Source organism: Oreochromis aureus, linkage group 9, assembly GCF_013358895.1.
Source record: "Oreochromis aureus strain Israel breed Guangdong linkage group 9, ZZ_aureus, whole genome shotgun sequence".
Classification (NCBI taxonomy): Eukaryota; Metazoa; Chordata; class Actinopteri; order Cichliformes; family Cichlidae; genus Oreochromis; species Oreochromis aureus.
In genome coordinates, this window is record NC_052950.1 from 37646052 (window position 1) to 37664282 (window position 18231).

The following is an 18231-nucleotide window of genomic DNA, read 5'->3' on the forward strand; positions in this document are numbered from 1 at the left end:
ACACCAAATAAGTAAAAACATAAAAATTAAAACCTTTCAGTACACATTGGTGTGATGTTACTCAGTCTTTCAGCTTTTAACCATTGGAAAATTCTTGATGTACAAGATACTAAGATGTCAGTGGCCAAGCAGCCAAGAAGACAGGGAGTCCCTTCAAAACCCCTAGACTAGCCAGGGGACGTAACAGGGGTAATCTTCAAAATGTGGATTTTATTGTACCCCAAAAAAGACAAGGTTACTTCAAAAATACACAATCACGGAAATAAGTTGTTTTAAGAATTAAGTGGGACCGTACACAGAATTCTACAATGTATAAAATATAACTCAACAAAGTGACCTGCACAAATGAGAGACAGCTCAACCTAAATAGCAACTTTAAACATCAAAGGTGGAAACCACAGAGACAATAGCTAAACATAATATAAGAATAATCCCCTATCTAATTTGGTAAATTAACTGAATGCAAAAAATTAGACAGAAGCGTAAACATGAATGAATATTACCAAATAATTTCAATTGTGTGGTTATGGAAAATCATCACTTATCAGAAGAGTACAGAGGAAATCAGATTCTTTTTCAGATTTTTTTCAGCCATGGCCCTAATCGATCTGGAGGGGTTGCGATTTGTTTTAATAAATTCCCAGGGGGAATTATAAAACTGAAGAAGAGGATCATTGGTTAACTCAGTGGTCCCCCCCCCGCACAATTATACAAATAAAAGTATAATGCAATAAAGTACAGGTATCAATATAATAAACTACTACACCATTTACGCTACTTCCACATCTACACAGGAATTTTTGAAAATGGGGTTTTTGTATGGGCCTTTTATCCACACATAAACAGTGTTTTGAATCACTAAAAACTGAGATTTAAAAAAAAAAACTCTTGCCATGATTTGCGATTACCTGTGGACGAGGAATACGGAGATTTGGTCACACAATGTCCAAGGTGTGTTCTTTTTTGATGTCACACTGTGCGCTATTTTATTGTTTACATGAGATGAATTTCTACAATGATGAATTGTACCACGATAAGGTAGCGATTCACGGAGAGGAACGGTTCGCAGCCGAGTGTGAAGCAGCTGGAATGAGGATCAGCACCTCCAAATCTGAGGCCATGGTTCTCAGCCGGAAAAGGGGTGGAGTGCCCACTCCGGGTCGGGGATGAATTCCTGCCCCAAGTGGAGGAGTTCAAGTATCTCGGGGTCTTGTTCGCAAGTGATGGGAGAAGGGAGCTGGAAATCGACAGACGGATTGGTGCTGCAGCTACAGTTATGCAGACGCTGCACCGGTCTGTCGTGGTGAAGAGGGAGCTGAGTGTAAAAGCGAGGTTCTCAATTTACCGGTCGATCTACGTCCCTAACCTCACCTATGGCCACGAGCTGTGGGTAGTGACCGAAAGCACAAGATCGCGGATACAAGCGGCAGAAATGAGTTTCCTCCGAAGGGTGGCTGGCCTCTCCGTTAGAGGTAGGGTGAGAAGTTCGGCCATCCGGGAGGGGCTCAGAGTAGAGCCGCTGCTCCTCCACATCGAAAGGAGCCAGCTGAGGTGGTTCGGGCATCGGACAAGGATGCCTCCTGGGCACCGCCTGGGTGAGGTGTTCCGGGCATGTCCCACCGGGAAGAGGCCCTGGAGCAGACCCAGGACACGCTGGAGAAATTATATCTCTCGGCTGGCCTGGGAATGCCTTGGTGTTCCCCTGGATAAGCTGGAGTAGGTGGCTGGTGTTAAGGTTCAAATGTTGAGAGAGGAATCCATAAAAAACCACAGATCCAGGCGTGTACAATTTAGACAGCATTTTAATGAACACATGTGTGAGTTCAACAACCCAATCAGTATTGAACTGCCTTACCATATTCAAACACCGGTTTTATAGGGTTAAGATAGTACAGCCCCCTTTTCTGTTGCTAGGCAGATTTAAACAAAGCATACGTCACTCCAAAACCACAATGACTCTTAACATAGTCTAAAACAGAACATCTTCTTCGGGTCGACGCCAAGCGCTTCCTGTCAGCTGTCTTCGCTGTCGCTTATCTTCTGGGACATCTGGTCCACGTTCTGCACAAAATGTCACTCATGCACAACTTTGCAGTCATAAACTCTTACCTACTAAATGAGTCTATCTGTGTGTGCGTACACGTGCGAGGGCGCATGCATGCTGTGTACTGCGTACGTGTCGTGACCTCTCTAACTATATGTGTCTGTATGTGTATGTCACCTCTGTCCAGTAGCGGTTTTAGATACGGGCGACACGGGCGGTTGCCCGGGGCGGCATCGTGATGGGGGGCGGCATCACGGGCATCGGCAAAAAGAAAAAAACGCTCAGACTCATGCTGCCCCTATGGCAGCCAGCGATATTGGGAATGGCACAGGCATCGATCGGTTTTCTATCGCCCATTTGCTGGGAGTAAGGCGCCCTCCGTTTGCGTGGTGCGCCTGCTGCTTGCGGCGCAGAGAGGAGAGGGCGGGCGGTGGGGATTCTCTGGCTGACTGGAGCGGCATCTAATAACCAACTAGCAAAATAAAACAAAATAACAAACACGAAAACACCAGACATCATGATACAGACTTATAATTTGCACCGATGTTTTTCAAAATTCTATATACACGAAAAGTGGCGCGAGAGCCCTCGGTGCGCCTGCTCGCTGCTGAAGTCAAAGTAAACTTTATTGTCATCTCCGCTACATACAGTCCAGTATATAGAGAGACGAGACGACGAGGCTCCAGTTACAGCAGTGCAAGTAAACAAACAATAAATATAAGAAGAGTAAGAAAATAAATATACACTTTAGGACTCGGGGTAAAGGGATCAATGACAATTCAAAATTTACAGTCTGATGATTTAAAGTCTCACACACAACCAGTCGAAAGGGAGGAGCCCCTGCTGCTTCCAAATCGAGCACATTTCATTCCTAATGTTGTAAATCCAAGTCTGTTATGTATTCATGATTTGAATCCTGGGTTGTGTGAAATCTCAGAAATGCACCCTAGGCAAAGTGAATCTGTGAACTAAGGTGTAGGTCTGTTAGGATATGTTGTGGTGATCCTCGGGTTGAAGGATGGGTGTTCATTCTGGAGTGCAAAATTAAAACCAATGGAAGATGGACAAGAAAAGTTCAAAGCCATCAGGTGCTCAGTTTAGAAAAAATAGAAAAGAAGAGGAGGAGAAACGAGCAAAAGATACAGGTAAGCAGATGTGTCATTGGATAATGGCAGGTCATCCTGAAACAGTCAGAATCAGAATACTTTATTAATTCCTAAGGAAATTATGTGTGTTACAGCTGCTCCAAGAAGAAATGGTAAAAATAGTAACACTAACAAATTAAACTCCAAACAATACATTATGTTACAGATTTTAATATTAATTAGTCATTGTCAGTTGTTGATTTGTCCTGTTCTCATTGTATGAAGAATTATGATGGCTGTTTGGTAGCCGTTTGCATACTATGCATACTCACTCTGTCTTCATATGTGTGTGTGGACAACAGTTTTATGTTAATGTACGATCCTTAATATGTTTTGTGTGTGTGTGTGTGTGTGTGTGTGTGTGTGTGGTGGAGGGGGGGCGCCAGAGGGAGTGTTCGCCCAGGGCGCCAAACAGGCTAGGACCGCCACTGCCTCTTTCTGTGCGCAGATGCTCTCTGCACCTTAGTTGACCTCAACTCAAGCAACCAGGCTAAGACCATCCTGTGTGTAATGATCTTAACTTCTATGTAAAATGTATAAAACAACTGTTTCAATCTAATCCAACTACTTAAAGCTTAATCAAAGCTTAATCAGAAATATAAATGCATAAAAGATGATAATAGCATCATCCAAACTGCTCTCAGAATTATTTGCACTGCAACTCTGGTTTTGGTTTCACTTCCTGCAAAGCATGCAGTTTCCTGTCTTATTTTGAGGATACTCAGGGTTAGGCCTTTTCTTTCACAATGCAGTCTGCATAAACATTCAAGATTATAAATTCAAAAGCATTTCGGGTTATAGATTCAACTCAACAGTTTAAAGTGGTTCTTTCTGGACCTGTAATAAAGGTTAATATGATACCAATATGTTTGAACATCTGAATGCAATATCAATACCTCTTGTATCAATACTTCAATACTGATGCAACAGTAATGACAGTAATAACAGTAATAACAAAATAATAAAAATAGAATTAATAAAAATAAAATAATAAATGGAAATAACAAAAATGACAAAAAATAATATTTCGTTCCCAACACTGGGGAGAGGGAGGTCTGGGCTTCTCTGCTTAGGCTGCTGCCCCCGCGACCTGGCCCCGGATAAATGATGAAAGGAATTTATCGACACTGGGGGTCTGCTGTCATGAAAGGAGACAGGAAGCTAAATTGTGGAATGTGATGCTGATGCTTTAACATGAATTTAATAAACGCTCATAATTGTTATAAACTTAGAAGTAGGTTTGCAGGAGACTCTCCACCTTAAATGTAAATGTAAGACAACAAGAAGCCAATGGCCCAGTGGATGCAGAGTGGGGGTCTCAGTGTTTGTAATATGTTAACTCTGTTTTGTGTGTTGTGTAGCAGATACGCACATACAGTCACTCACCTGCACTAACATAGACACACGGGTACGCGCACACACAGACACTCACGTACTCGCACATACACACACAAACACAGAGTTTGCAACACACCATGGGGGTTTATGATGGGGTCGCTTCTACAAAACTGTGTTTCACAGACAAAGGACTGAAGATTTGCAGAGGGACACCGGCCTTGCACGTCTTCCCTTCTAGAAGATGCATGCTTAACTGAAGATGAATGAAGATGAATAAAGGTTTTTGTAAAAATGACTACTAAGTCCAGTGCCATCTCTGGATGCCCGAGGAATGAAAAAGAACCGGGGTGACACTGCTTTTCGTAACATTACCACCTGTGTATTTAAGTCCTCTGTTTTCTGTGTTTCATTGTCAGGTTGTCTGTTTTGCTACACCATAGTCTCGTCATAGCTTTTATAGTTTGGTCACAGTTTCATAGTTCAATTCAATTCAATTTTATTTATATAGCGCCAAATCACAACAAAAGTCGCCTCAAGGCGCTTCATAGGTACAGAGAAAAACCCAACAATCATATGACCCCCTATGAGTAAGCACTTTGGCGACAGTGGGAAGGAAAAACTCCCTTTTAACAGGAAGAAACCTCCGGCAGAACCAGGCTCAGGGAGGGGCGGGGCCGTCTGCTGCGACCGGTTGGGGTGAGAGAAGGAAAACAAGATAAAGACATGCTGTGGAAGAGAGACAGAGATTAATAACAGATATGATTCGATGCAGAGAGGTCTATTAACACATACTGAGTGAGAAAGGTGACTGGAAAGGAAAAACTCAATGCATCATGGGAATCCCCCGGCAGCCTACGTCTATTGCAGCATAACTAAGGGAGGATTCAGGGTCACCTGGTCCAGCGCTAACTATATGCTTTAGCAAAAAGGAAAGTTTGAAGCCTAATCTTGAAAGTAGAGATAGTGTCTGTCTCCCGAATCCAAACTGGAAGCTGGTTCCACAGAAGAGGGGCCTGAAAACTGAAGGCTCTGCCTCCCATTCTACTTTTAAATACTCTAGGAACAACAAGTAGGCCTGCAGAGCGAGAGCGAAGTGCTCTAATAGGGTGATATGGTACTACAGGGTCATTAAGATAAGATGGGGCCTGATTATTTAAGACCTTGTATGTGAGGAGCAGGATTTTGAATTCTGGATTTAACAGGAAGCCAATGAAGGGAAGCCAAAACAGGAGAAATCTGCTCTCTCTTTCTAGTCCCTGTCAGGACTCTTGCTACAGCATTTTGGATCAGCTGAAGGCTTTTCAGGGAGTTTTTAGGACATCCTGATAATAAAGAATTACAGTAGTCCAGCCTGGAAGTAATGAATGCATGAACTAGTTTTTCAGCATCACTCTGAGACAGGATATTTCTAATTTTAGAGATGCTGCGCAAATGGAAGAAAGCAGTCTTACATATTTGTTTAATATGTGCGTTGAAGGACATGTCCTGGTCAAAAATGACTCCAAGGTTCCTCACAGTGTTACTGGAGGCCAAGGTAATGCCATCCAGAGTAAGAATCTGCTTAGATACCATATTTCTAAGATTTTCAGGGCCGAGTACAATAACCTCAGTTTTATCTGAATTAAGAAGCAGAAAGTTAGCGGCCATCCAGGTCTTTATGTCTTTAAGACATTCCTGCAGTTTAACTAATTGGTGTGTGTTACCTGGCTTCATGGACAGATAGAGCTGCGTGTCATCTCCATAGCATTGAAAATTTATGCTATGTCTTCTAATGATGCTGCCTAAGGGAAGCATGTATAATGTAAACAGAATTGGTCCTAGCACTGAACCCTGTGGAACACCATAATTGACCTTAGTGTGTGAAGAGGACTCTCCATTTACATGTACAAATTGGAGTCTATTAGATAGATATGATACAAACCACTGCAGTGCAGTACCTGTAATATCTACAGCATGTTCTCATCGCTCTAATAGGATATTATGATCAACAGTATCAAACGCAGCACTGAGGTCTAGCAGGACAAGCACAGAGATGAGTCCACTGTCAGAGGCCATAAGAAGATCATTTGTAACCTTCACTAAAGCTGTTTCTGTGCTGTGATGAGCTCTGAAACCTGACTGAAACTCTTCAAATAAGCGATTCCTCTGCAGATGATCTGTTAGCTGTTTGACAACTACTCTTTCAAGGATGTTTGATATGAAAGGAAGGTTGAATTAATTAATGGCAGGACTTCTTTGAGCAGTTTTGTAGGAATGGGGTCTAAAAGACACGTTGATGGTTTGGAGGAAGTGATTATTGAAGGTAACTCAGAAAGATCAATTGGAGAAAAAGAGTCTAACTTAACGTGAATGGTACTTCCCTCACATCGCTGAAACACGTAAATGACAAGAAAGCCCCTAAACTTATATTTCTATTCAATGAGTTCTATATATGTTAAAAGGAGGCCTCCTCTCTATCTGAGATGTGGATCATGATTTCCCTTTCTGTTCACACTGTTTGTGTCTATGTTCTCAAATTCTACATTGCCCCCTTTTTTTTCTTTCTTTTGTGATTTCTCTTGCTTTCCTTTTTATATCTCCTTTTCTCTTGTTGTAATGCTCAACCGTATATATTTAGATGCATGGATAACTGATGGTGCCTTATATGTGTATATTGTTTTTCACAAATAAAGGTTATTTTTAAAAAAAAACATAGGATCGGCCATATTTTTATAGTCACGTGTCCAAACAGCATCGAATCAAAGCAGATCAGGAAGAAGAGGGCGGAGCAAAGTGTGTTTGCAGGAGAGGAGTCGAGCAGAGAGAGCTGCTTTTTCATGAAACGGGAGTAAAGCAGTGAACTTAGAATAGAGAAACAAACTAAAGCATCGATCATATACCACTACCAACGTTTGGATCGATATCTGCATCGATCTGCCCACCCTTGTCTCCTGGATCGTAGCTGAGATCAGCGTGAACCACGTGGGTCTCTGCTCCCTGATCTGTTTGCTGTGTTTGGAAAGAGTTCCAGCTTCATCACGGAGTTTCTCTCGGTTTGTGGGCTCATCTAAAGGTAAGCACCGAGCTAACTTTACTGTGAGTTCAGTTCATGTTGAGTTTAGCTCCTGAATGAGGTCTTCTGCTGCTCTCCTCGGTGTCTGTTCACAGTTTATTGTCAACACGTTGAGAGAAGAGTGAGAGAGTGTTTGGAGAAAAACACCAACTAATCATTAGCTCAGCATGCTGGGAGAAGTTGAGCGTTTGCTGGCAGAAAGTTGGAGCAGAAAAGTCTTTTCATTGTCCCTGCAGCTGTTTTTCTGCATGCACCAAACCTCTACAGCCTCATATTTAAGTGATAACAGGAAATCAGAGCGATCTGCTGCAGTATCAGGGTCACAATAAACTTTACTGTCCAGCTGCTGAGCAGCAAAGAGAATAAAAATATATTGTGGTGGTTAATGTGCAGCTCTTGGTGATTTGGAAGAAGAAGAATGTTTTTAATCACGTTGTGGATTGAAGGTTGGATTATATTTATTTTTTCTACTTGTGGTTTATGATGGACAGTCTGAGGCTGGTCTATCTGCTTTACCAAACCATGATTTATTTATCTAACACTTTAAAAACAACACATGGCTTTGTGAGGGTTCTATTTCTTAAACAGTCACGATTGTCATACACCTGTCATGTATGGAAAGAGAACCCAGGAATAAAAATACATATCTATACTTTTGTGTCCCAGCTGAGTAACAGGAGGAGGAGAGTCTGGTGGAGCAGCAGAGGAACAGTTTCAGCCATTTGGACTCAGCTCAGCCACTACAGAGGAAACAATGACTTCAACACAGAAGGTGAGAAAAATATCTCTGTTACATCTGTGGCTGTGCGATATGATGAAAAATATATCAGTTGACGATATTAAAACATCTATCATTTCATATTATACGCTATCATTTGCTTCGGGGTTTCCTGAAATACACTGTTTACGGCAATGTTTTTTTTGCTCTTCAACACCTTATCGACGATTTTATTCCTAAATGAGGGGCTCCCTCTGTAGCACGGACATGATTTGATTCTGAAAAGTGTGACAGAATCCAGAAAACTGTACTATGCAAATTATGCCGCAAACTGGTCCCCACCACAGACTCAAACACGGCAAACCTCTTCAACCACCTACGCAAGAATCACGTGAAAGAGAGAGTTTATGGGTGAGACGCAAAAAAGAGCCATCAGGTGCTCAAAATAAACCTTAGACTCAAACATTAGAACAGGCTTTTCCCTGCAACACGCAATGCAACAAATATTTACAAAAAAAATGGCGTCCGTTACAACTTAAGTCTAAAAATATACAGCTTCATGCATCGGTCAAAACACTCGACTCCAGCTACACGACGCCCAGCTGAAGACTCTTCACACAAGTCGACTTGTGTGAAATTCACACATCTTTTTCAAGTTACGTGTCCAAACAGCATTGAATCAAAGCAGATCAGGAAGAATAGGGTGGAGCAAAGTTTGTGTGCAGGAGAGGAGTCGAGCAGAGAGAGCTGCTTTTTCATGAAACGGGAGTAAAGTAGTGAACTTAGAGGAGAGAAACAAACTGAAGTATCGATCATATGCCACTACCAACGTTTGGATCGATATCTGCATCGATCTGCCCACCCTTGTCTCCTGGATCGTAGCTGAGATCAGCGTGAACCACGTGGGTCTCTGCTCCCTGATCTGTTTCCTGTTCCAGCTTCATCACAGAGTGAAGACTCTTCACAAAAGTCAACTTGTGTGAATTTACAGAAAATGCACTATTTTGTGATATACATCATTATTGTCATGTGAAATGTCTCATATGAGATTTTGCACACCGCACAGCCCTAGTTACACTGTTATTGTTAATATTATTGTCATAAAAAAAACCCAAAAACAATTAACAGAAGTCTAAGGTGGACACACCACACACACAATGTTTGTGCTCACAATTCAGCCTTTATTGCCAACTTTCACATGGACAGTTACAAAGTCTGTTCTCAGAGCTGGCACCGCACCCCCGAGCTCACTGCGCCACTCTCCTCCTGCAGCTAAGCCAGGGAGACACCTCCACCAAGGGAGTTAGGTACTAAAAATAACCCGCAATAGGTGAAATCCTTGAAGTAGCCAACTTGGGCGATCGTGGCTCAAGAGTTGGCGATTCGTCTTGTAATTGGAAGGTTGCGGTTCGAGCCCCCAGCTAGCACAGGCTCGGTCGTTGTGTCCTTGGTTAACACACTTCACCTACTGCCTACTGGTGATGGACAGAGGGGCCGATGACGCGATATGGCCACCTAACTTTGATCAGTCTGCCCCAGAGCAGCTGTGGCGACAACTGTAGCTTGCCTCCATCAGTTTGTGAATGTGAGAGTGAATGAATAGTGGAATTGTGAAGCACTTTGTGGGTCTGGAAAAGCGCTATATAATAATATAGTATATAATTATTCTTATTGTTATTAACTTTTTATAGATGCTTTAAGGCTGTAAAACCCCTCACTACACACTTTATACATTTTTCTCTCACAGGCAACAAACATTTTCATCCCGGTGCATTTCAGACTCAGCACCCACACTCAGACAAAAACTGGTTCACCCAAAAGACAAAACTCCAAAACACAATCTTAACAATCTGGTGTATGCTGTACGGGACAAGACTCAGCAGTTCATCTGCATCTAAAGGACAATGGTCACTCTTTCGAGGATGCCAACGTTCACATTTTGGACAGAGAGGACAGATGGGTTTGAAAGAGGAGTGAAAGAGGCCATTTATGTCCACTGTGAGCGACCATCTTTGAACAGAGGCGGTGGTTTACGACACCAACTGTCTGCCATCTATAATCCAGTTTTGAGTTCCCTCCCCAGACGCCTTAACGCCCACTCACATTCTGGGCCATCTGACCTCAGGAAATCACATGACAAGGTGGGGCCAGGTTTCACAATGAGCTCACCCGAAACCCTGGCTGATTGTGACCCACGCCCATTTTCACACCTTGGCTCATGTCATTAGAGGATCATCACGGGGTCCTTTGTCCCTCTTTGGGGGGATACTCCCACTGGGTTTAAATCTGGGACTCTCCACCATTTGACCTCAGAACTGAAGAAGCTTCTCGGATGAGAGGTGAAACGTCTTCAAGCAACTTAAAGAAGTCCAGACGCTTTTCTTTCAAACTCCTTAGACTACGATGACCTGGTGACTGAGAGCCTTCACAGACATACGTGCTCCAAATAAAGAACTTTGTGTTGTCAAGATTTTTAGATAATCATTTACAAATCAAAATTGTCTGTATATACAAAAAAAGCGCACATGTAAAACTGCGGTGTTAGGCAATGCAGTTGAAAAGTTTGGGTGCGCCTAACTTTTGTTATCATGGTAAAAAGTTAGTCTACCGCCCTGTGGAAGGAGTTTCAGTTTGTTCTACGACTGCATTTCACTCACTGTCTCTGTTTGTATCTCTGTCACTGCAGGACCAACATGGAGCGAGAAGTCAGCGCTCTCAGGAGGCCGACAAACCTCACAGAACAAAGGGAGAGAAAAGATACAGCTGTGATGTGTGTGGGAAGGTTTTTGCTCACAGTAGCAACTTACGACATCATCAAGTTACCCACTCTGGAGTTAAGGCGTACAGCTGTGACTTGTGTGGAAAGTCTTTTACCCAGGCTGGAAGCTTAAAAACACACCAATTCCTTCATACTGGAGTTAAACCGTACAGCTGTGATCAGTGTGGTAAAGCTTTTGCTCGTAGTAGCACCTTAGATCTTCATCAAGTTACTCACTCTGGAATTAAAGCGTACAGCTGTGATGAGTGTGGAAAGTCTTTTACCCAGGCTGGAAGCTTAAAAATACACAAACTCGACCACAGTGGGGTTAAACCGTACAGCTGTGATCAGTGTGGTAAAGCTTTTCCCGTCAGTAGAAGCTTACAGAATCACAAAGTTATCCACTCTGGAATTAAGGCATACAGCTGTGATCAGTGTGGTAAAGCTTTTGCTCGAAGTAGTGGCTTAAAGAGTCATCAAGTTACGCACTCTGGAATTAAGGCACACAGCTGTGATCAGTGTGGTAAAGCTTTTGCTCGAAGTAGCGAATTACAAAGTCATCTAGTTACGCACTCTGGAATTAAGGCATACAGCTGCGACATTTGTGGAAAAACTTTTTGCCGGCTACTCAGCCGAAATTTTCACCGACGCATTCACACCAAAAATGATTTTTGCTTCTGTGATCAGTGTGGCAAACGGTTTGTGGCATACAAATACTTACGTGAACACATGTTAACCCACACTGAGGAGAGACCTTATAAATGTGAGCTGTGTGAGAAGACTTTTAAATGTCAACGTTACCTGAGAGTCCACCAACAGATTCACACCAGAAAGAAACTCTACAAGTGTAGTTACTGTGAGGTATGTATTTTTCTTTTTGCACTTGCACTTTTGTTTAAGTATTTTGTAAATTAAGTTTCATTTTAAAGATAAATGAGACATGAAAACTTTATGTACAGAATATTCCGTCAAATTTGAAACAGATCTGCTGAAACTTTCCTGATGTTGGAAAAAAGTAAAGTTTTAAACGTTTCTCCCCTTTCTATCTATCTAACATTCACACTCCAATGGATGCGTCGGAGAGCAGCTTGAGAGTTAGTATCTTGTGACCAGCACTGGGAAGGTTACTTTCAAAATGTATTCCACTACAGATTACAAAATACATGCCCGAAAAAGTAGTTTGTAATGTATTCCGTTACGATGCTCTTTAAGAGTAACGTTACGTAACTTAAATGAGCTGTGGGCCATCATCTCATTGGAAGACCACTTCAGTGTTCATGTAGTACAAAAAAAGCAAGAAAACATCCAAATGTGTTTTCAAAAAATGTAGTGGGTTTTTTCTTTAGTTTTTTTAATTCAAATATTGTGTAACAAGATAAAGCTGCAAACATGAACCCATTTTTTCCTCACTCCTAACTGAAGTCTTTTATTGAATTATCAAATAAACACATTGGTACTCTCTTTTGTCCAGACTTGACATTATTCTAACAAAAGAATATGGCACACATAAGTGTACACATTAGGTTTTGACGGCTGGTGAAAATTGTTTTCACAGTTTTTTCAATTACTCACTCACAGATCACCATCTACTCCAGTAAATGCAGGTGTACCCCAAGGCTCTGTCCTGGGTCCTTTATTTTTTAATATCTATCTCTATCTATCTAATAGATTTATTTATTTTTATTATTTTGTTGTTTCAGCAACAATAAATTTAAAAACTGTACTTTTAATTTAAAATATATATTTATAATTTTATATAAATGACAAATTAAAAAGGCATGGACTTTTTTTGTATCGAAAAAATATCGAACTGTGTAACCAAAGTATCGAACCGAACCGTGAATTTTCTGTATTGCGCGCACGTGTGTGTGTGTGTGTGTGTGTGTGTATATGTGCGTGCGTGCGTGTGTGTATATTTAGGGTAAAAATGTTGAAGGAATTCCCTGACTTAAACTGTCTTTGTGTCTGTGTTTAGAAGCAGAGCGACACAGATGGATCCAGTTCTCAACCCTGTCATCACTGTGGTGGTGGGAAAGAGTTTCGCTGTGACCTTTGTGGAAAAACTTTCAATCGTCCAGAGAACCTAAAGGTACATCAGCGCAGACACACTGGAGACAAAATGAACTACTGCAAAGAATGTGGGAGAGGCTTCCCCACACAAAGTGAATTAAAAAAACACGAACTCTGCCACAGTGGGGTTAAACAGTACGTCTGTGATCAGTGTGGGTCATCTTTCTTCACTGCAGATAATCTTAAAGTGCATAAAAGAGTCCACACAGGAGAGAAACCATACAAGTGCAGACACTGTGACAGAAGCTTCTCATTTTCATCTGGTTGTAACAATCATGAACTTACACACATTGAAGGAAACTTCAGCTGTGAACAGTGTGACAAGAGCTTCAAGAATCTCAGTTCATACTCCAAACACAAACGATCCCATGCTGTAAATAAACTGTTTCACTGTTACCAATGTGCAAAAACATTCACTTCATTATCTTCTCTGTGCAAACATCAGCGTGATCATGCAGAACTGAAATCACTGGATCACAATAAATCTGAAGAGGAAGAAAGATCCTCTTCTGGTTTCAGGGTCAGACTTAAAAACCTTGAGATCAGGCTCCACAGAGTTCAGATGGAGTCTCCTGTAAAGAGTGTCAGCTGATGTCACACTTGGATCTGATGAGGTAGCTCTGATTTCTGGAGCTGCAGTGAATAATATAGATATGCACATCAAGTGGTTTTTTTTTTTTTTTTTTTCTTTGAGAGATGTTAATTTTACAAAAGGTTTTCCCTGATACATTTTAATCGTTGTTCCCTTAGGACACAATAGTGTTTAGTAGTTGTACTTTTTATTGTATTATAAAAGTTATCGCTATGTTTATTCTTTTTAAATAAACTGATATTGTATCAAAACTGCAGATATACATCTTTTTTTAATTTCATTTTAATTTTCTTGCTTTTTTCCAAATCTAACTTGTTTTCTTTATAGATTAATTTTATGTGTTGTGTGTTAAAATGTTATCCATTATATATTTAATCTTCTTATGCTGTGGTAATTCCTGCTCTTAAATCCCTTTCTCACAAAACTGCCAAGAATTTCACACCAGTTGTTCTTAAAGAGTCGCAGAGTTTTGTTTTGTTTTTCGTGAAAAAAAATCAAAATTACATGAATATGTTTCTGTAATTTGTGATATTCTTCCATGTGACCTTTTTAAGGTGCTTCAAACAAAATAACCTGAACTCTGTGCTGTTTGATGGTTATGTTGATGAAATCAACCACACTGACACACATTTCCCCCTTGTTTTTATTCTCTAGGTTAAAAAAAGGGTTTTATCCTCTAGTCTTAGCTTCTAATTTAGTAATTGTTTTGAGTGTGAGGCTCACATTTATCAAATTGGCAGAGAAACTGTGACTGTAGGTTTTTAGTCATCCAGTCATGGCAATCTAAGGAACTTGGACAGACCGCTGCCCATCCATCCATTTTCTTCCGCTTTTCCAGGGCCTTGGTCACGACAGCAGCATCCCAAGCAGAGAAACCCAGACCTCCCTCTCCCCAGCTACCTCTTCTAGCTTGTCCGGTGGAATAGCCAGATGTTCCCAGGCCAGCCGAGAGAGTGTGTCCTGGGTGTGCCCCGGGACCTCCTCCGGACATGCCCAGAACACTCAGGAGGCGTCCAGGAGGCATCCTTGTCAGATGCCTGAACCACTTCAACTGGCTCCTTTCGATGTGTCCGTTAATACATTAATTACATACGTTAATTATTGTTTTCAGTTTACTTTTTTTCAGTTTTCTCTTTCATCCCTTCAGCTCACCCTTGTCCGTAATATATTATATATAAACGTAATATATAAGTCACTTAGATAACCTAAAACTGTTATTGTTTGGCTTTTTTCAGTGTTGTTTTTTGTTCGTGAGTAAATCGGTTTGACTGAGATTAAAGGTATCTGATTAGGTCAGATTACAAATAAATTTTTTAATTCCCCGGGTGGTTTTCACACAGCTGAATAAACGTCAAACAGGAAACTGATTAAACAGAAGTGTGAAATGGTCGAGAATTTACACCAGTGTCCTGTTATATTTTTAGATAGCAAGGAGCAGGCGGCCGAGTTTATTAAACTCCACCGAGACAGAGGTGATGCTAATCTGAAGGCTAGACTGTCCCATTTCACAGCTGTTTACTTCTGGCCTACCCTACCTTCTGAGGACCCGGCCCACATAGACCACGAAGGCCGGGTCCTCAGGAGGATGCAGCCCGTGAACTTGGACACGACTTTGGTGTACACTTCGGATTAGGACATCCACCGTCGCATCGCTGTGACATAATAGGTCTTAAAATGCATACTCGGGAGCGTGCGGTCGCTGGTCGTTACTGGTCCATCTGTGTTGTCTCCTAGAAACTTTCTGTGAATCCACTGTGTGCTTTCCCTGCTGTCCTCTCTTCATGTTCAGGTTTGCCGATCTACAGGGTGGGCCATTTATATGGATGCACCGTAATAACATGGGAATGGTTGGTGATATTGAAGTCCTGTTTGTGGCACATTAGTATATGTGAGGGGGCAAACCCCTCAAGATGGGTGGTGACCATGGTGGCCATTTAGAAGTCGGACATCTTGGATACAACTTTTGTTTTTTAGGAAGAGGGCCATGTGACACATCACACTTATTGGTAAAGTCACAAGACAAACAATGGTGTGCTTGGTTTCAACGTAACTTTATTCTTTCATGAGTTGAAAACACAAAAGTTGTGTCCAAGATGGCCGACTTCTAAATGGCCACCTTGGTCACCACCCATCTTGAGGAGTTTGCCCCCTCACATATACTAATGTGCCACAAACAGGACTTTAATATCACCAACCATTCCCATGTTATTACGGTGCATCCATATAAATGGCCCACCCTGTATAGCTTAGTTTCTCCCAGTTTAGATTATCCTAAGTTCTGTTTTTGCCATCCCCACTTTGTGTTCTGTCATTTATAATAAACCCTCCTTGCATCTCAGTAAGTGCTGCATTCGAGTCCTCTTTCCCACACATCACACGGCTGCTGCCCCAGCTGTGACAAAAGGAATATTTAATATGTCAGTCTACTCTGCATTTCATCAGAAACAGTTATCACAGCTCATAAAGTTTCTTTTTACCCATTAATGTAAGCATTCAGAAAAATTTAGTAATGCAACATATTAAAAGAACAATATTTGTCTCTTATATATAATACATCTATGTATACACTGTCAAAGATACTTGCCTTTGAGTGAAGATTTAAGGTGATAGGAAATATAAAACACTGCAACTTGAATCTTTACTGAAGCTGAGTGTTTGACACAGAGTTCAAGCTCACTGCTGTAATAACTAATAATGATAAATATAATAAATTAATGTTGGCCATATTATATTTACATCAAAGTGAAATGTCTTTATACTCATGAACAACATTAGCTAATTGTTATTTGCTAGCTAATTTTTAAATGACTGTTCAGTACAGAAATGAAGCCCAACAATCATGTTTTCACAGTCCTGTGGTCTCAGCCTCAGATTCTTATCAAAGCGACAAAAAAAAAAAGCTCATATAAAAAAAACAGAGGAACCAAAACATTTTCTCTTCCATTTCTGTCAAATAATGCTGTATAAAATGTTTCCAGTGGTTAGCATCGTGGTTGCTAGGCAACATGAGCAGCGTGACAGAGGTTAGGCCGTCTCATAAGCCTCGCACTTCCGGCCTTATTGGTCTTCGGAGGACGCGGCCCACATAGACCGCAAAGGCCATGGCGTCCTCCGAAGGATGCAGACATACAGCAAAACACTACAGACAGAAAAAAATAAACATTAGACCCAGGCCATAACAAAAATATTAATTTCACAGTACTCAACAAAGTTATAGATCCAGAGGGTAGATTCATAATCATTAAATTATCTATATTTAACGGAAATTAATGAATCGCAAGTCTATATTGCCCAAATGTTGATGATCCCACATTCGTTCATAGATATTTTTAGTACAGAAAAAGCGTTTGACAGAGTAAAAAGATGCACATTTTTATTTGCATCTTTATACAAAATTGGTTTTGGAAAATCTTTTATAAACTGTTAAAAAATATCATATAATTCCCCAACACCCTGTTTCAGAACAAATGATCAAACATCCTCCAGCTTCTGTCTCTTGAGGGGTACCAAGGAGGGATGCCCACTCTCCCCTTCACTGTTTGCAATATTTATCAAACCACTAGCAGCAGCAATTAGACAAGCTGAAGTAATTGGGGTCATAAAATGCAAGAATATAGAACATAAAATCAGCCTTTATGCAGACGATATGTTGCTTTTTCTCCAAAACTCACAAACCAATCTTTCTGGGGTAATTGCATTAACAAACCCTTTTTCAAGATTGTCAGATTATTCATGGTCAAAATCTACATCTCTTCTGATTAGTTGCTCTTCTACCCTACTGCAATCTGGAAATATTAAATATTTAGGCATTAATATATTATGTGTCTCCTAAGCTTGCAGATTTAACATCCTAGGACCCAGCATCCACATACGGGGACATCACATTTTGTGTTGTCTAGACCACAATAGTAAACTTTGCTCTTTCAAATGGCTTTCAAATTAGCCATATTGTTCAAACTGGCACAATTGTTTTTTCTTTTTTTTGTTTTTGTACTCAGGAAAAATGCTGGTGTGTTCAGACACCAAATGAAGAGATTTGCAGACCTTTACTCAGTTGTGACTTTATAGTATTCTATCAAATATTATAAAGCCAAATAGCACAGCACATTGTGTTCTCCGTCCTGATCAGCTGCAGACCATTGTCAATCAGTCTTGTGCCGTGTCTCCTGTACAGTACAGAATGCCTTCAGCTTCTCAAATTTACATAAATCTTCACTCGCAGAAGAGAACAAAAACAACAGTGTCGATGTCAAAGGCAGTAGCACCCAAAAGGCAGAGGAAGATGCTAACCATCGCACAAAAAATTGGACTTCTGAAAAATGTTCCCTCTAAGCTGCACACATGCGCAATTGCGCACTGCTGGCATGGTCTCTGGGCACAGAAAATCACAAGAAAAATCTTATCTGAATTGAAATTAAAATGAATACTTTTACTTTTTAATTCTGCTTTGGAGTGTCAGTCAGTAAGTGACTGGCTGCTGGGATTAGAAGGAGGCCACCTTATCCCACAGTCCA

General features: G+C 41.0%; 1 protein-coding gene across 2 annotated transcripts; it reads left to right on the forward strand.

Moving 5' to 3' along the window:
* The first annotated feature begins 8296 nt into the window (after window positions 1-8296).
* Window positions 8297-15104, forward strand: LOC116332036 (zinc finger protein 708-like). Of its 2 annotated transcripts, none has more exons than XM_039617349.1 (4): window positions 8297-8351; window positions 10984-11916; window positions 13031-13144; window positions 14556-15104. In XM_039617349.1, the coding sequence occupies exons 1-4, from the start codon at window positions 8334-8336 to the stop codon at window positions 14919-14921; spliced, it is 1431 nt and encodes a 476-aa protein (XP_039473283.1). In that variant the 5' UTR covers window positions 8297-8333; the 3' UTR covers window positions 14922-15104. The 2 variants fall into 2 exon arrangements, with proteins under 2 accessions (XP_039473283.1, XP_039473284.1); XM_039617350.1 differs by lacking the exon at window positions 14556-15104 and adding an exon at window positions 13302-13554.
* The last annotated feature ends 3127 nt before the right edge of the window (window positions 15105-18231 follow it).